The 19,513-nt window shown below is 49.0% G+C and overlaps 1 protein-coding gene across 1 annotated transcript in view; it reads left to right on the top strand.

Moving 5' to 3' along the window:
- Window positions 1-19,513, top strand: part of WWP2 (WW domain containing E3 ubiquitin protein ligase 2) — a gene marked incomplete at its 3' end in the record, with an annotated part of 125,831 nt that overhangs the window by 49,204 nt on the left and 57,114 nt on the right. The window contains exon 6 of the mRNA XM_080702167.1: window positions 17,524-17,651. Coding sequence (XP_080558293.1) covers window positions 17,524-17,651 — 128 coding nt within the window. The remainder of the gene's footprint in view (window positions 1-17,523; window positions 17,652-19,513) is intronic.

Genomic DNA, 19,513 nt, shown 5'->3' with positions numbered 1-19,513 from the left:
CACCGATTACTGTCACCTCCCCCAAAGAGGTGCGTTTGTGGGAGTGACGGACCTCTGTCGACACGTCATGTCACTCAGTCCAGTCATGTCGGGGCACACGCTTGGTGGCGTCTGTTCTGTAGGCTCTGACGAATGTATAATAACGTGTGTCCACCGTCACTGTGCTTCCTCTGTTCATTCCTCCCCCTCCCACGCTGTTCAGAGCTGGGCTTTTGGGGAGTGATAGCTTACGAGGACGAAAGCCCCTGGGTTCTATCCCCAGTGAGAGAGAGAGAGAGACAGACAGATACACACACACACACACACACACACACACACACACACACACGCACGCACACACATGCACGCACGCACACACACATACACCCCTGTTGATGAATCGACACTCTGGTAGAGGCTGTAGGAGGGGGAGCTGGCAGGAGGGAGCGAGTCCTTGGGCCCTAGAGTTTATCCCAGCCCCTTTCTCTGCTTCCTGGCTGTCCTGAGCCCAGCATCTTTCCTCTGCCACCGCTTCCGCCATGATGTTGTCTCAGCGCAGTTCCGGAGCAGTGGAGCCGCTGTCTGTGGACGAAGACGTCTGAAATCGTGAACCAGAACGCAGCTTTCTCCTCTAGTGCTTCTAGTTCTGCCACAGTGACATTTCCGCTAACTGGCCCTTTATAGGAAGTGGCTGATTCCTGCCGTAGGAGAGGGTAAGAGGGCAGAACCAGTTCACAAAGGACTGCCATGCTTAACTCAGGACCTCAGACATGTTCTTTAGAGATGGGGAGCCACTGGGTTTTGAGCAGTGGCATGACATGGCATTGCTGTGGTAAATTACTCAGGAAAATAGTTCAGCGGATGAATCTGAAGCTCTCAGTGAGGGCTCATCACAGACAACAGAAACTGCTCTAGATCTTTCAAGCAGAAAGGGATTCGATATGGGGAATTAGGTGCTTAGACAGCCACTGGAGGGCTGGTGCCGCAGAAGCGAGGGTCCTCCCCGGTCTCTGATTTCAAGGTCATAGCCCTGCAGCTGCAGTGCAGGTGTCAGGAAACTGCTGCTGCCCCTGCAACCACCCGCCATGCGCCACGCCTCTGTCCAGGCGTTGAGGCATGGAGTGGGCTGCGGCCATCACCATCACAGGACAGGTGACTTTTGCCTCACGTCTGCTTCCTAAGTCTCCCGCACCCTAACATCCAGAACCGTCCTGCAGGTGCGTCTGGGAGTCTTCTAGTCTAGCTCTGTAGACACGTTGGAGTTCAGACTGGAATGAAGGGCCAGTTAAGAGGACTTTACAGAAACTGATGAGATGGGAATTGATGACTACCATTGGGCCACGGTAGAACAGAGAGGAGACGGGAGAAATGCCTGGAACTACCTAGGAGGAGTCGTGGAGGGCGGAGGGCAGGGAGGACTAGGAGGCTTCTTGGACTCCTGGTGTTGGGAGTCGGAACCAAAGGATTCACAGACACGGGAATGCAGTTCCTGCCAGAGCAGAGGACTCAACTCCCCAAGGGGGGAAAGAGCCAGAACTCCACCCAGTGTTACTTTTATTAGGTGAATTAAACAAAGAGGGTCAGGGTTCGAGAAAGGTAATAATCAACTCGGGCTGTGCCTGAAGCAAAACAAGGCTAAACTGTTACTTATGAGCCCTAATGGAGACTTCTTTCTGAGCATCACAGGAAGCGAGTTCAAGCTTCCCCGGGCTGCCTGCCGACCTGCGCGTCCATTCCTGCTTGCACGCAGAGGAGTATCTGGGCCTTGTCCTTTCTTGTCTTCCATGTTCTCAGAAGACTCCTTCATCTTAGAATCTCATTCATGGAGTTGAGAAATATGAGAGGGGAGGACGTTAAGGGTCTTGTTAAGCCGGGCGTGGTGGCGCACACTTGTAATCCCAGCATTCGGGAGGCTGAGACCTGGAGGATCGCGGTTCGTGGACAGCCTCAGCTACTTAGTGAGGCCCTCTGCAACTCAATGAGACCCGGTTTCAAAATAAAGAATAAAGCCGGGCGTGGTGGCGCACGCTTGTAATCCCCGCGCTTGGGAGGCGGAGACAGGAGGATCGCGCAGGTTCGAAGCCAGCCGTGCTGGCGTAAGAGACCCTGTTTCAAAAATATAAAATAGGTCTGGGAGTGTAGCCTGGAGGAAGAAGGGCTTCCAGGAACCCCAGTACCACCACCAAAAAAAAAAAAAAAAAGAATAAAAATAGGGCAGGGGGTGTAGCTCAGAGGTCAAATGTCCCTGGGTTCCATCCCCAGACCCGCAAAAAAAAGAAAAAAAAAAGGGTCTTGTTAGTTTAAAAATAATATCCCACCAGGCGTGGTGGGGCACGCTTGTAATCCCAGCATTTGAGAGGCTCAGTCCGGAGGATGTTTGTTCGAGGACAGCCTCAGCTATTTAGTGAGGCCCTTTGCAACTCAGTGAGACCCTGTTTCAAAATAAAGACTAAAAGATAGGGCAGGGGGTGTAGCTTGGAGGTCGAATGCCCCTGGGTTCCGTCCCCAGACCCGCAAAAAAAAAAAAAAAAAAAAAAAAACCCCAAAACAAAAAAAACAGTCACTGCACGAAACCCTAGAATTTATATTGTTTTCTGCTTTGCATGTGCTGCTTTCATGGTTATGGTGCGCCCCAGCTTACTAAAGCACCGTGGCGGTGTTGGCCTCCGTATTCTCTGGGTCTCCCGTCCTTACTTCCACTTATTTATTCACATCACTTTGGCCTCTGCCGGTATCATTCTGCCAACATTGCAGCCACAGGAGCTCACTTGCGCGACCTGCGAGTTGAACACTGTGGCCTACTATTGTCTAGAAATACTCCGTGCCTGGGCTTTTGTATTAAAGGTTCAAGGACAGCCTCAGCCATGTAGAAAGACTCTTAGCAACCTAGCGAGAGCCTGTTCAAAAAAAAGGACTAGGGATATGGTATATAACTCAACTTGGGCAGAAGGCAAGGGATGATCTGTAACCATGAGCAAATGTGGGGTATTTGGGCAGGGGAGGCTGTTGCAGAGGCCAGAAGCTGTGATGCTTTTGGAGCTGAACAGTAAGTAAGCGGCTGGCGCAGCTGCAGAAGGGAGAAAAGGTAATCAGAGGAGTTGACAGCAGCAATGGGGCCAGGTTGTTTCCATGGATTCCTGCTTTACATATTTCAAGGTTATCTGACTGGGTCCACAGTACACTTTGGAATACGTCTTATGGGCAGATTGAACTTACTGTGAACTATCACTCTCTCTCTTCTCTCTCTCTCTCTCTCTCTCTCTCTCTCTCTCTCTCTCTCTCTGGTGGTACTGGTGATTGAACCCAGTACATTCTACCTCTGAGCTACACCCCAGCCCTATTTTATTTTGAAACAGGGTCTTGGTAGGTTGACGAGAGTCTTGCTACTTGCTGAGACTATCCTTGAACCTGTGATCCTCCTGTCTCAGCCTCCCAAGTACCGCATTACAAGCATATGCCATGACATCCAGCTTCTTTCTCATTTGTGCAGTGCTTGGGGATGGAACCCAGGGCTTTTTGCATGCTAGGCAAGTGCTCTACCACTTAGAAACATCCTTAGCGTCCATCTTTAACGGAACAACCTACAAGAGAAGTGGCTCTCACAAGCATCATATTAAATGCAAGAAGCCAGACCCAGGAAGTTACATTCTGTATGATTCCATTTATATGATACTCTAGAAAGGGCAAGATTACAGGAGCAGAAATTCAGCCGGCAGTCACTGTGGGTTTGGAGGAGAGGCTGACTGCCAAGGGGCACAGGAAGATTTGAGGGTCGATGGAAATGTTCCAGGTCTTGATTGCGCGGTGGTAACGAGATTGAGTATATTTGTTTAAACTCATCAAAGGGTGGATTTTACTGTATGTAAATTATACCTTGATTTAAGAAATCGTTTTAGGAATCCATTTGGTTTAGCGTTAGCGTGGCTACCCCGGCCGCCTTTTGTTTGGGTCTGCTTGGTTTACTGTCCCCCTCCACTTAGTTTCAGCCATCTTGGTCCTGGTATTTTAGGAGGTGTTTCTCGCAACAGCATTTAAGTGGATTTCTAACGGGAATGATGTTTGCTCTATCTTGTCTTTACGCCGTGACAACGGGCCTGCTTACGTTCCCTGTGACTCTGGGGATCTGTGGGGTGGTTTCACCCTTTTTCCTTTTGATTTCTGCCTGCCTCTCGTTTTCCTCCCTGCGAAGCCTGAGATGAGCCTGCCTCCCAAAGAAGAGTGCTGATGAGCCGTCTTTGGCGCCGCTGATTTGGTGACGAGTGTCAGGTTCTGCGTGTGGTGGTGACGGAGCAAGGGCTCATGCCCTCGACTGCACACTCTGTTGGGCTTTTTCCTGACTCACAGCACTTGTATGCATTGCATTGGGTCTGCTTTGTTTATGAATGGCCTTTGAAGGTACAGTTTTAGTTTAATTTTTGTATTGGGGATTGGAGCATTTCTTTATTTTTATTTTTTTGCAATACGGTCTCACAAAGTTGCTGAGGGCCTTGCTAAATTGCTGAGGCCGACTGACCTGTGATCCTCCGGCTGCAGCCTGCAAGTATATGGACTACAGGCATGTGCCACTGTGTCCAGCAATACAACGCTTGAAGTACAAAATGACCCCCCCAAAAATTATTTTTTTCAGCCAGGCGTGGTGGCGCACGCTTGTAATCCCCGCGCTTGGGAGGCAGAGACAGGAGGATCGCGCAGGTTCGAAGCTGGCCGCGCGCTGGCTTAGGAGACCCTGTTTCCAAATAAAAATGTAAAAATAGGTCTGGGAGTGTAGCCCGGAGGTAAAAGGGCTTCCAGGAACTTCAGTACCACCAAAAAAATATATATATATATATTTTTTTTTTTTCTTTTTTTCTTTTCTTTTTTTTTTTTTTCTCTTGCAGTACTGGGAATTGAACCTGGGGCCTTGTGAAAGCTAGGCAAATGATGTGCCACCGAGCTAGACCCTCAAATGCAGAGAGGACTCTTTTTTTTTTTCTTTTAAAGAAACTAATGGTGCAAATACTGTCATTTTATGAAAGGGAGATTAGGACTAGGTTGATTTTGTTCTTTTTCTTAAAATTTTACCTAAAACTTTGTTTTAAAAATATATAGTATTTAGCTGGGTGTACTGAAGCATGCTGTAATCCCAGCAGCACTTGGGAGGCTGAGACTGGAAGATCACAGGTTCGAAGCCAGCCTCAGCAACTTAGTGAGACTCTGTTTCCAAATAATAAGATAAAAGGGCTGGGGTATAGCTCAGAGACAGAATGTCCTGGGTTCAACCAGTACCACAAAAACAAAACAAAATAAAATATATAGATATATATAAACATATATATTTATTCTTTGCCTTTGGAGTTTTTTTTTTTTTTTTTTTCTTTCTTTCTTTTCCAGTAGGTACTGGGAATGGAGCCCAGGGGCATTCTACCTCTGAGCAACACCCTCAGCCCTATGATTTATTCTTTTCTATTTTGAAACAGGGTCTCACTGGGTTGCAGAGGGCCTCACTAAGCAGCTGAGGCTGCCCGCGAACCGCGATCCTCCTGTCTCGGCCTCCAGAATGCTGGGATTCCAAGCGTGCGCCACCACGCCCGGCCGTGCCCTTGGGTTTGATCACACTAAGCACACACTGTACCACTGATACTCTTGCCCCCCTTCAAAGTTTTATTTTAAATCAGATTATACATTTTTCTCTCCACTTGAAGAAGAATGACGAGCTGGAGACTCCTGGGGAGCGGCGCGGGGCTGTGTGCGCTCACTCTTCCTGTTCCCAGCGGCACCTAGGCTGTGCCTAGCTGCACGTAGCAGCGGCTCAGTAAATATTTGTGCAGTGGAGAGTGGAGAGAGCCTCGTCTACCTGCTACCCGCCCGCTCGCCAGAACTTCGGGGCGGTTGACATTCCTCGGCGCCTGCCCCCCCGAGGTCTGCAGGTTTCCGGGTGCGGGGACTCGGAATCAGAGCCGCCTTGTTCTTTCCCAGGTTTGCCGGGGCGCCAGGAGCGTGGCGGGTTTCCACCAGCCGCGGAATCCCTCGTCTCATCCATCGCTGCCTCCCAGGATTGATATTTCCATATTGAGCAGTTTTCCGTATTGAACAATCTCGTCTCTTTTCAGTGCTTGCCGCTGTAAGGTTGACGTTGGAAGCGGAGATGAAGTCTTGTTTGTGTAAAGCCCGTGTTCTCCTGCTACCCGAAAAGAACCTTCCTTGCCCTCTCAGGATAGCAGTAGCTTGCTAACGCGGTCGCTCAGCTTCCCATGGGACTGCTGAATCTTGGAAGTGCGTGACTCATAAAGGACGCGAGCACCCAGCGCGGCCCCTTTGTGACGGACGCTGGATCCCTGAGAGCAGCGCCGGCACTCGATGGGGCCCTGGGACCTAGACCACGAGAAGGTCACCAGCAGAGTTGCGTTGGGGCCTTTCTACAGTCGTATTATTTTTAATTTTTAAATTTTGTTTTATTTTATTTTGGGGTAATAGGGATTGAACCTAAGGGTGTTCTTACCTCTAAGCCTCAGCCCTTTTTATTTTTTGAGACAGGGTCTTGTTAAGTTGCCGAAAGTCTCACTGAGCTGCCGAGGTTGGCCTCAAACCTGCAATCCTCCTACCTCAGCCTCCCAGTTACTGGGATTATAGGTGTGCACCACCGTACCCATTTAGGTTAGGGGGGGCTTTGAGAGGAGAGATCATTTTAGAAACTTGGCCTACCAGAGAAGATCTCTTTCTCAGTTCCCTTGAAAATTACCTAGCTAGTCTTTACCTGTTGAAGTGTGCTTGAAAATTATATCCAGAACGAAACAAAAACATGCCAGATAAAATTAGTATTTGGAGCCGGGCATGGTGGCACACGCTTATAATCCCCACACTTGGGAGGTGGATGGCACAGGTTCGAAGCCGGCCTTGCTGGCTTAAGAGACCCTGTTTCCAAATAAAAATATAAAATAGGCCTGGGAGTGTAGCCCAGAGAAGGGTTCCATCCCCAGTACCACACACACACACACAAAATTGGATTTGGAGATGACATAGGTACAATATATGAGTCTAATGAAATGATTATTTCTAGGCCCTGAGACTATAGGATGATCTCACATACCATTAAGACCTAGCCTTTATGGAAGATACACTTAACACCCGATAGGCTTGGAAAGCCATCCTTTGTCATAGTTTTTTTTTTGTACTAGGGATTGAACTTGGGGCATTGTCCCTCCCAGCTACATCTCCAGCCCCATTTTTCAATCTTTATTTTATTTTGAAACAGGGTCTCATTAGGTTGATGAGAGTTTTGCTACCTGCTGCCACTGAACCTGTGGGCCTCCTGTCTCAGTCTCCCAGGTACCGAGGGGAGCACCACCACGCCGGGCTTTTGAGCAGAGTTTTTGTTCTTTTTTCTTTTCCTTTTTTTTAAACAGGTCTCACTATGTTGCCTAGGCAGGTCTTAAACTTCTGGGATCACACAGCACTCCCGCCTCAGCCTTTCGAGTAGCTGGGAGCACGGATGCAAGCCGCTGTGATGACAGACTGTTACTGACATGACTGGATCGAGCCAGGCGCAGCGGCGCACACTGGGAATCCCAGTACTTCAAGGGCTGAGACAGGAGATCGTAGGTTTGCGGTCAGCCTCAGCGACTTAGTGAGACCTTGTTGCAAAGTAAAAAATAAAACAGGGCTGGCGGTGTAGCTCAAAGGTAGAGTGCCCCTAGATTCAGCCCCCCCCCACACACACACAAAGAAAAGAAAAAGGAAAAAACATCTGTACATGCTCCGTACAGATACACTGCTTTATCTTGAATATTTCTCTCTTTTTTTTGTGGTTCTAGGGATGGAATCCAGGATCATGCTACCTTTGAGCTACACCCCTAGCCCTATTTTTTATTCTTTATTTTGAAACAGGGTCTCACTGAGTTGCAGAGGGCCTCACTAAGTAGCTGAGGCTGTTCTCGAACTGTGATCCTCCCATCTCAGCCTCCCAAATGCTGGGATGACAAGCGTGCGCCACCATGCTCGGCTTATCCTGAATATTTCTGACGTGCAGTTGGAGGACAGTGAGGCAGACCTTCTCCATCGATCCTGAGGCCTGGGGCTTACTGCATGGGAGGCCGGGGCGGCCAGGTTCAACATGATCTGAGAGCAGCAGGGCGAGGGTGAGCCACCTGTAAGAGTTGGTGTTCTGAAGCTCTTTCCAGGCCAGCCCCACGCGAATCCCTTGGCGATGTGAGGGGAGGTCGCTGGCCCGCGCGCCTTGTCTCCTCGGCTGTGGAAGCCTCCCGTGCCCTCGTAACTCAGGTTCCATGGTCTCAGGTCACAGGACGACTCGGCTGCTGGCCCCTCTGTTCCAGGACCCTGGGCCGTCAGATGCTCCGCGGAGCACGCAAACACATTCCCTCTGAAGCTTGGCTTTCTTCCAGGATTGGGGGCGCGCTGGCGGGTTCTTTCCACTTAGACCCAGTGAACAACCTGGAACTAGATGAGACGAATCACAATTTACTGTACATTCATTCTCTCTCTCTCTCTCTCTCTCTCTCTCTCTCTCTCTCTCTCTCTCAGTCCTGGGGACTGAACCCAGGGGCATTCTACCTTGGAGTCACACCCCAGCCCTATTTTATTTTGAAACAGGGTCTCAGTAAATGCAGAGGACATCACTAAGTTGCTGCGCGAACCTGCGATCCTCTTGTCAGCAGGCCCGGCTCGTATATTGTCTCTAAGGATGAATTTCTGAGTCCACCCGGGCTTCCACCACCTAGATAGTGGCTCTGCGTGCTCGGGCTGGGCAGGAGTGGGCCGTCTGTCTTTCTGTGACTTAGAGCAGGCCTGAGAGTGGCTCTGCGTGCTCGGGCTGGGCAGGAGTGGGCCGTCTGTCTTTCTGTGACTTAGAGCAGGCCGGCCGCAGTTTTGTTTTTCCCTTCTCTGTCATTTGTGAGGCTGGTAACCTAGAGGGAGGGTGTGGAATGGAGCCGTAAATGACCCTGGAAACGACTAGAATGGCCCTGTTTTAACGATAATTGAGCCTTTCTCAGCTCACCTCTCTTTTCACCCCTCCTGTCCTCTATTTTTTTTTTTTAAATATGCATTTTAGTGAGGAAGCAGAACCCAGACTGGGATGGTGGGAGGCGGCTGGCTTGTTGGTCCCTCGGAATGGCGGGGACCGTTTCTCTTCCCGTCACCAAGTCCCTTTTACTCTTTTCCGTGCTTCTATTCTGAGTGCCTGCTCCTTGCTGGTTTTGTCTGCTGGAGACCGGCCCAGCTGCACTCAGTTGTTGAGTTTTCTTTCTTTTTTTTTTTTTTCATGCTGCTATTAAAAGACAATGACCAGTGCTGGAAGAGGGATGGAGTTGAGGATGAGCGCCCTCTTGGTTCTAGTAATCCCAGGCAAAGACCAAGTCTGATTGTCCGAATTAGATATATTAGGTAATTTTAACGTCTGTGTTTATTTTTGCCAGAAAAAAAAAAAAAAAAAAAAGGAGGAAAACTAATCATCAGTTGTTAGGCCGGAGCTCGCCTTTCCTGAACTTAACACCATCAGGTCTCAGTGTCAGGTCAGAGGGCCGCCCTTCTAACTCCTGGGCCTCTTTTACTGTGATGGATGGGTATGCTTGCTTCTGGTATTCAGCCATTAATAATAATCATCATCATCATCATCATCATCATCTCCTCCTCTTCCTTGCAGTATTGGGGCTTGAACCCAGGGGCATTCTACCTTCAGGCTACACCCCTAGTCCTATTTTTATTCTTTATTTTGAAGCAGGATCTCACTAAGCTGCAGAGGGCCTCACTAAGTAGCCGAGGCTGGCCTTGAACCTGTCTCAGTCTCCCACGTACTGAGATTCCGAATCTGCGCCAGCGCATGCGGCCCAGCTCTGAATCCTCCACATGCGGGAGGGACGGGTCCCGCAGTGTAGAGAATCTTCGTGTTCACTAATATAGAAATGCCGACGGGCTCCTGGACTTTGTTTACATCAGAATCCTTGTTTTCCACCTTGCGGTGTACTCTCTCACCACAGGCTGCCTGCCGTCCAAAACCATGGCTCACTTTTATTTTCCTCTCAGCTCACTTGGCGGGTTGTTTTTGTAGCGGCGGATGCACGCAAATGGCTTCTCTTTCAGGGCGGGGGTCCTGAGGATCGAATCCAGGGGCGTTCTGCCTCTGAGCAACACCCCAGCACTGTTACCCTTTATTTTGAAACAGGGTCTCACTAAATTGCAGAGGGCCTCCCTAAGTTTCCAAGGCTGGTCGTGAGCCTGCTATCCTCCTGTCTCAGCTACCCTACCGCTATTACAAGTGTGCACCAGAATGCGCAGTTTACGTTGTGTTTTTGGCAGGATTTGTTATTGTACTTTTTAAAAGACTATGCCCAAGCTGGGCGTGGTGGCACACACTTGTAATCCCAGCATTTAGGAGGCTGAGACAGGAGGGTCTGGGTTTGCAGACAGCATTGGCTACTTAGCGAGGCCCTTTGCAACGCAAAATAAAGAATACTAGTAATAAAAATAGGGCTGAGGGTGTAACTTGGAGGTAGAATGCCCCTGGGTCCCATCCCCAGTACCGCAATAAATAAATAAATAAATAAATAAATAAATAATTCCATTACTTGGGAGGCTGAGACAGGAGGATCGCAGGTTCAAGGCCAGGCTCAGCAACTTAATGAGGCCCTCAGCAACTTAGACCCTGTTTCAAAATAAAAAACTAAAATTAGTCTGAGGGTGTATCTCAGAGGTTAAAATGCCCCTCCCTAGTACCACCAGAAAACCAAAACCAAACAAAAAGCCTGTGTCCATTTTAACAGATACATAAAGGTATCTCCTCATTTTCTTTGGGTGGTACTAGCAGCTGAACTCATTGACATTCTACCTCCCAGCTCTACCCACTGCCCTTTTTTTTTATACTTTCTGTTTTGAAACAGAATTTTGCAAGGTTGTTGAGACTTTCTGTCGCTACGTGGCTACATCGTTGAGGCTGTCCTCAAACCTGTGAGCTTCCTGTCTGAGCCTCCCTAGTAGGGCATTCCAGGCGTGCGCCACCACCCTGACTTTATTCTAATTCTCATTTGATTTCCTAAGAACTGATGACATCGAGCATCTTTCTTGTGCTTCTTTGGTGTTTGCAGATCTTTCGTGACGTGTCTGTTTGAATTTTTTGATTATTTAAAAAAATTCAGGTTGCTTTCTTACTGTTGAGTTTGAAGAGTTCTTTAAATGTTCTGGACAGGTCTTTTATCAGTTGCATATTTGCAGTCTATGGAATATCTTCTCTTCTGACACGTCTTTGGAAGAATAGGAGTTCTTAATTTTGATGAAGCCACAAAGGTGCTCCTTTGGGGTGGTACTTAATTGGATATTTTTGCTTATCTCCAGATTTCTTCCCCATTGGCCTTTTTCACAGACACTTGCAGCCATCATGTTGTTTGAGACTGAGTTGGTAACTCTAAATATCATGCTTGCAGCTGGGCATGGTGGTGGATGCCTGTAATCCCAGCATTTGGGAGGCCGAGACAGGAGGGTCGCGGTTTGAGGCCAGCCTCAGCTACTTAGTGAGGCCCTTTGCAAATCAGTGAGACCCTGTTTCAAAATCAAAGATTCAAAATATTGGGCTGGGGGTATGGCTTGGAGGTAGAATGACCCTGGGTCCCATCCCCAGTACCGCAATAAATAAATAAATAAATAAATAAATAAATAATAAACAAACTCCAAGTTTGCAGGATCAACTTCACAAGCGCTTTCGCGCTTGGCGCGGCCTCGTGAGCCCGTTTGGAGCACGTCTCAGTTCCTTCGTGTCTCCCTGCCCCCTTCTCTGTATCACTCACCCGTCCCTGGAGGGTCGTCTCCACCTCTTCCCGAGCAGCTGGCATGACAAGCGTGTGCCACCAAGCCCAGCTCTGTTTTGAATCTTTTGAAAGACCACCACACCATTCGCCACAGCGGCTCACCACGTAGCGTTCCCACCCGCAGCACACAGGGTCCAGTTTCTCCACGTCCTGTGAACACTCCTTATTTTTCTGCTCTTTTGATAGGAGCCATCCTCATGGCTACAAAGTGTCCTGGGGATTTGCTTTACATTTCCCAACCAGGATTAAAGTTCAGCATCCTCACTTGCTTGTGGGCCATTTATATGCCTGCCATCTTTGGAGACTGTCTCTCTAAATCTTTTGCCCGTTTTATTTATTTACTTATTCATTTATTTATTTTTGTGGCACTGGGGATTGAGTCCACGGGCATTCTACCTCCGAGCTATACTTTATTTTGAAACAGGGTCTCACTAGGTTGATGAGAGTCTCACTAGTTGCTGAGGCTGGCCATCCTCCTGTCTCAGCCTCCCAAGTTCTGGGATTGCAAGAATGTGCCACCACACCCGGCTCTTTGCCCATTTTAAAATTGGATTAGTTGGCCGGGCGTGGTGGCGCACGCTTGTAATCCCCGCGCTTGGGAGGCAGAGACAGGAGGATCGCGCAGGTTCGAAGCCAGCCGCGCGCGCGCGCTGGCTTAGGAGACCCTGTTTCCAAATAAAAATGTAAAAATAGGTCTGGGAGTATAGTCCGGAGATAGAAGGGCTTCCAGGAACCCCAGTACCACCAAAAAAAAAAAAAAAAAAAAAAAAAAAAAAAAATTGGATTAGTTGTTGTGGTACTGGTTGAGTTATAGGAATAAATTGTTTTTTTATTTTAACTTTTGGCACTCGGGATTGAACCCGGGGCATTCTGCCTCTGAGCCTCAGCCTATTTTTTTGAAACAGTATTATTTTTTTGAAACAGTATTGCTAGGTTGCTAAGGGCCTCGCTAAATTGCGGAGGCTGGCCTGGAATCTGTGATACTCCTGCCTCAGCCTAGCCAGGAGTGGTGGCGTATACCCATAATCTAGTCTCAGCCATGGAGACCGAGAGAGGAGGATATCAGGTTTGACCCTTAGCAACCCAGAGAGACCATTTTAAAAAAGTGAAAATTAAAAATAAAAAGGGCCGGGGTTGTAGCTCAGAGGTAGAATGCCCCTGAGTTTAATCCCCAGTACCAAATTAATAATAATAATAATAATAATAACAACAATATTATCAGTTTCTACGTTAAGTGTATTAGTAGACTTGCCAATAACAAATCCTGTGTCACCCAAAATTTTAAATTCTTTTTAAATTTGCAAAACAATTGTTTGCTGGCTTGAGTCAATTATGTGTGTGTGTGTTACTGGCAATTAAACCCAGGGGCATTCTACCTCCGAGCTACACCCCCAGACCAATTTTATTTATTATTTGGAAACAGGGTTCCCCTAGGTTGCTGAGAGTTTCACTATTTGCTGAGGCTGTCCTCGAACCTGTGAGCCTCCTATCTCAGCTACAAGCCTGCACCGCCACACACGGCTGAGAATTATTTCTTTTTAGACCTCTTACTTACTTTATCAACGCTCTCATTTGTCTTCTTTTTTTTCTTTTTTTAAAATTGGGGTAAAAAAGCAGATGATGGAATTTGCCATCAGAACCATATTGAAGCACATAGTTCAGTAGTATCAGGCCTATCCACGTTGCTGTGAATCAAGTCGTCCTTTTTTAGACCAAAGAAAGAAACTTTTGCTTTACTTAATTTTCCACGTAAACAGTTGCACATGTGGCGATGGTCGTCCAGGCCACAGGGAGGTGGCGAGGCTGGGCAGGCAGCAAGGCCTGACCAGCCCAGCGGCTCTCACACATGGAGCTGTAGGCGGGTCTGAGCAATTTGCAAGTCACCGGCCCTTGAGGTCAGGGCCCTTTTGTTTTGTCACCAGCCCTAGAACAGGGCTTAGCGCTCAGAACACAGTGGTTGGAGCCAGGCATGATGGCATGTGCCTATAATTCCAGTGCTTGGGAGCCGAGACAGGAGGATCACAGGTCCAAGGCCAGCCTCAGCAGCTTGAGGTCCTCTGCAACTTAGTGGGATCCTGTTTCAAAATACAAAGTAAAAAGCCGGACATGATGGCGCACGCTTATAATCCCAGCTCTTGGGAGGCTGAGACAGGAGGATCACACAGGTTCGAAGCCAGCCTCAGCTACTGAGTGAGGCTCTCAGCAGCTTAGTGAGACCCTGTTTCTAAATAAAGAATAGCATGGGTCTGGGAGTAGAGCTCGGAGGTAGAAAGCCCCTGGGTTCCACCCTAGTACCCTCCTACACAAATACTAAAAATAAAAAGTAAAACAGGTCTGGGAACCAGGTGTGGAGGCACACGCCTGTAATCCAGGACTTGGAGGCTGAGACTGGAGGATCACAAGTTTGGGGCCAGCCTCATTTACTTAGGCCCTCCACAGCTTAGTGAGACCCTGTTTCCAAATAAAAAATAAAATAGGGCTGGGGTGTAGCCCAGAGGTAGAATGCTCCTGGGTTCCATCTGTATTAAAACACACACACACACACACACACACACACACGTGTGCACACGCATGTACATGATGGCTGAGTGCCTTTCAGGGACCTTCCACAGGGCCAGGCACTGTGTCCCGAGGGACCCAAGGCCCTGCAGGTCGGGGCACAGGGAGGACTGAGGCAAGCACTGTGTTGTTAAAGCTTAAGTACCCGGCGAGAGCCGAGAGGCCTCTCCAGGACCTCATCTTTGAGGAGTGCCGAGAGGGTGTTAGGCCTTATGGCTCCAGAGGCTGTCCTTTCTGTGAGGCCTTCTCTCCCCCGGAGTATCTTCTAGCAAAACTGCAAACTCCATACTCGCGGCGGGGAGACCCGGGGAAGGGGCACGTGTGGCTGTGGGGGAGGCGGCGGGTGGCCGCGGCTGGGAGGCAGCAATTCATGCAAAGTGGTCCCAGCTGCCCCTGGTTTAGGGCTAATCCGGCCCCGCTCCAGCCTGTCATTCAGTCGTAAGCCTGCACCATCATTAGTGGTTAAACATGTCTGAAAGCATTCTTAACTCTGCCTGCACGCCCTTCGCAGAAGGGCGGAGGAGCCTGCAGAGGAAGGGGCCTCGCCCTGGCGTACCCAGCCGCTCTGCAGAGGGCCGCGGAGCCCGGCCCCTGGATGCGGTCGGGTCCATCCGCATCGCCACACTGCAGGGCTGGGCCGGGGCCGGCCCGCTGCCCAGAGCTGTGACTTCAAGTCAAGGTGGCCTTCCCTGCTCCTGTCAGGAGTCGGTCCACATGAGCCTCGCACCAGCCGTCTTACCCCTCGAGCCCCGCTCTGGTTGCCAGGCCCGCCTTGCTCTGGAGCCACCCTGCTCCCCTGCGCTCGGGGAGGACTTGTGGTAAAGCGCTTAAAGCTAATGTTTCTTCCCGGGAAGTGGGGACTCTGAAATATTTTTCTCTGAGGTATAGTTGACAGCTCTTGATTTATGGAGTTTGCCAGGGAAAAATAAGATGGAAAAAAGAGAGTCCAAATTGAATCTTTATTTCCATAGTTTAGCCATACCCTCTGTTTTTGAGTGCTTCATAGTCTTTAGGTACAAAGGACTCCAGAATTGGCTAAGATATTCCCCTCCTTTCTCCTCCTCCTCCTCCTCCTCCTTCTCCTCTTCCTCCTCCTCCTCCTCCTCCTCCTCCTCCTCCTCCTCCTCCTCCTCCTCCTCCTTCTTCTTCTTCTTCTTCTTCTTCTCTCTCTCTCTCTCTCTCTCTATATATATATATATATATATATATATATTTTTTTTTTTTTTTTGCTCAAAACTTTTTTGTTTGTCTTTAAATTTGTGGTTTTAAGCCCAGCATGGTGGTGTTCATCTGTAATCCCAGTAGTTGGGAGGCTGGGATAGGAGGATTGCAGGTTCAAGGCCAGCCTCAACAATTTAGTGAGACCCTCAGTAACTTTGTGAGATCCTGTTTTCAAATGAAAAAAAAAAAAATAGAGCTAGGAGTATAGCTTAAAGGTAGAATGCCCCTGTGATCCACCCCCAGACCCGCAAAATAAATAAATAAATAAATAAATAAATAAATAAATAAAATAAAAAATAAAATAATACTAGGAGATAGAATGCCTCTCAGTTTCCATCCTCAGTACTGCAAAAATAAATAAATAAACAAATTTATGGTTTTCTTCCCCTTCCCTTGAAGATACACAAGCTCCATAAAGGAAGCTAGGAAAGTCTAGAGGAGTACACAGCAAAACCACAGCATCCGTGTTCCCAGTGCCCAGGGATGGTCCCTGTTAACATCTCGGTGTACGGCCCTCTTGTCTGGAATGCCTGGTGCCGCAGGCTTGCCTCGACACACCGGTCCACACTCGCCGGCTGCCGCAGCGGGTGCGGGTGCTCTCAGCCAGCAAGGGTGCGTCACGGGCTGTGCTGTTGCTGCCGGCCAAGTGGCCAGTAGAATGGCCGATGAGGAAGTCAGTGAAGTTCGCCCATCCCCGGCCTAAGAGCACAGGCTGTTGAAGTTGTACTGCCCAGACGTGAGTCTATATTCTGCGGCTTTCTTTACTTTTCTCTTCTCTTCTTCTTCTTCTTCTTCTTCTTCTTCTTCTTCTTCTTCTTCTTCTTCTTCTTCTTCTTCTTCTTCTTCTTCTTTCTTCTTTATTTTGAAATAGGGCCTCACAATGTTGCTGCGGCTGGCTGCGAACCTGTGACCCTCTGGTCTCAGCCTCCCAAGTTCTGGGATTCCAGGCGTGCGCCACCAGGCCTGGCTCCATGGCTTACTTTCTATGAACTTCGGTGTCTGTTTCTTATCTGTAAAGGGGGGGTAATAACAGCTACTTGAGAGTGACCGTGTTCAGTGAGGTAATACGTATAAAGCGCAGAGCCCTGGAACACAGTGTTACAGCTTAATAAATATTATACACTCCTGGGACCGTTGTTACTGTCTTTATTGCTTATATTCATCTGCCTGCGCCATGTCATGTCATATTTGATGTCTTCTGAGCCTGTTTCTCTGCCTAGAGAGGGTGGTCTTTTCCGCACTGGATGGTATTTAAACCACCTCACTGTCGCAAAGCAGTGTATAATCCCTAGGTAGCGGAGCAGCGCAGGGGGGAGCAGGGAGGCCTAGTCGTTCCACTGTGGGAGCGGAGGCGAGCCACAGGCCCGCTCTGCAGCATCAGCTCGGGCTTCCGCTTGACCCCACGGTTGCCTTATGATTCAGCTCCGTTTGTGCATTGGTGCTCAGTGCTGGGATGGGTCCTTGAGTCATCTTTTCTAGGTAAAACACATCACCATGCGCATCTCCTAGAGTTGCCTCACACCCCTTGACTTCCATTTCCAAGGGGATCATCTGTCTAGCTACAGAGAAAATCAATTCGGAGAAGTTGGGGCTCTCTTTGCCTAATGGGAGGAACATGTCACCTGTAACCTGTCCAGCGGTCCTTGTTTACTTCTAACATTTCAGCCCAATAAAAAAAAAAATGTGATGCTCATAGGCTATTTTGCTGGTTATTTCAGATGTGCGGTAATTCGCTCTGGGTTTGTTTACTTCAAGTGGAAAAGTTTACACAGAGCTGCCTCTGGGCTTGTGCGGAGAAGGAAGCTGCCCTGGGTCTCTGCTGGGAGCCAGCTTCTGTGGAGTCCAGGACGAGAGGGGCTATTAAAGGTCTTGTTTCCAATAAGTAGCAAGACAGGGAGTACGATGACTTGGTAGCTCAGACCTCCTTCTTCACAGTGACTTATGTCTGTCTGCTTTGTGCTTTGGCCCTCAGGACACACAGACACTCAGGTGGTTCATCTAGAGCGACCCCGGCCACTGGCGAGCAGAGCCCTGGCTCTAGGAACCGGCACCGCCAGCCCATCAAGACCTCAGGCCACAGTGGCCTGGCCAATGGCACAGGTGAGCTGAGCGGGCTCGGGGAATGCAGGGGCTAGGTGCCGGAGCACGGGTGGTGAGGGGCGCGGGGCGGCGAGGAGCGCGGGGCGGCGAGTGCAGGCTCCAGGACTGTCGATGAGAGTTGAATCCTGAAGTCTTTCCCAGGCTCGTCTTCTCTGGTCTCTGGCGTACTCTGGGCAGCCAGGTTATTCTCCATATTACTGCACCTTTCTTTTTTCTTTTTCCTTTCTCTCTCCCTCCCTCCCTCCCTCCCTCCCTCCCTACCTCCCTCCCTCCCTCCCTCTCTCTTCTCTGTTTCTAGTACTAGGGATTGAATCCAGGGGCATTCTACCACCAAGCCACACCCCCAGATATTGTTTTTAATTTTTAATTTTATTTATATTTGTGAGTGGCATTGGGGATTGAACCCAGGACATTCTGCCTCTGAGGTACACCTCTAGCCTGATTTTATTATTTGGAAACAGAGGCTCACTGAGTTGTGGAGGGTCTTGCTAAGTTGCCGAGGCTGGCTTTGAACCTGAGATCCTCCTGTCTTAGCCTCCCAAGTACTGGGATTACAAGTGTGTGCCACCATGCCCAGCAAATTTTTTATTTTGAAACAAAGTCTTACTAAGTTTTAGAAGGCCTTCCTAAGTTTCTGAGGCTGTCTGCAAATCTGTGATCCTCCAACCTCAGCCTCCCAAGTACTGAGATACAGGAGTGGACCACACACCTATTACTGCACATTTCTAAAATGTTCCTCTGTAATACTGGGGATTAACCCAGGGTCACTCTAACATTGAACTATACCCCAGTCCTTTTTATTTTGAAACAGGGTCTTGCTACGTTGATGAGAGTATCACTACTTGCTGAGGCTGTCCTCAGACCTGCAATTCTTCTGTCTCAGCCTCCCACGTACTGAGATTACAAGCATAAGCCATAGCGCCAGGCTTTAAGTTTTTTATTTTGAAACGGTCTCACTAGGTTGCTGAGAGTATCGCTCCTTGCTGAGGCTGTCCTTGAACCTGTGATCTTCCTGTCTCAGCCTCCCAAGTACTGGGATTATAGATGTGTGACCACCACACCCAGCTCATACAAACTCATTTAAAAAAGAATTTTCTTACTCTTACCGCAAAGATGTCCGATGGCTGCGCTGTTGAGGGGAGTGGATCCTGACCGGGGTGTAGCCAACCCCAGGGGTCTGTGCCGTCTCCATTCCAGCAAGGGTCCCTATTTCGAAGGATCCTTTAGTCCTGTCCACTTGAAAGTGGAGCTCTGCACTCGGCCCTGCTTCCCTCTAAGTGGGAAGGAAAGGTCTTTTTTTCAAAGCAAATAAATGTTTATCCTGCCTTCTCTCTCGATGTCAGAAAAGAAACAACCACATTTATCTCCCAAACTTCGTATCAAGTCTTTAACGCCCTATCCTTTGGCCATTTGTCTTAATTTGGGGCAGATGGGAAGAGATGGGACATTTGCTCCCATAGGCTGCGGGTAGGAATGTCAGTGTTTAAGTTGGCACCAGTGAGATCATCTGTGGTGGTGTCCGTGACGGCACAAGTGTGTGGCACTGAGAACAGGAGATGCAGAGCTGCACAGTCTCGTCACGTAGTGTTGTCGTGGCGCGTCACTGCATCGCGTGTGAGGACCTGCCCGTCTGCGTGAGGGCAGCTGCGGCCGTCAGCTGTGGGCTGTGTTATGGAGACCCACATGCAGTTTCATGAGGCCAGTGTATGTTCTGCTCTTAGAAAACGGTGTTAGCTTGGCGCGGTGGTGCACGCTTGTAATTGCAGCATTCGGGAGGCTGAGACTGGAGGATCACTGTTTGTGGCCAGCCTCATGTACTTAGTGAAGCCCTCTGCAACTCAGTGAGACCCGGTTTCAAAATA

The sequence above is a fragment of the Muscardinus avellanarius genome (genome assembly GCF_963383645.1).
Source record: "Muscardinus avellanarius genome assembly, chromosome: 10".
NCBI classification, from domain to species: Eukaryota; Metazoa; Chordata; class Mammalia; order Rodentia; family Gliridae; genus Muscardinus; species Muscardinus avellanarius.
Note: the sequence above shows the minus strand (reverse complement) of the source record. Positions and strands in the feature narration are given on the sequence as shown.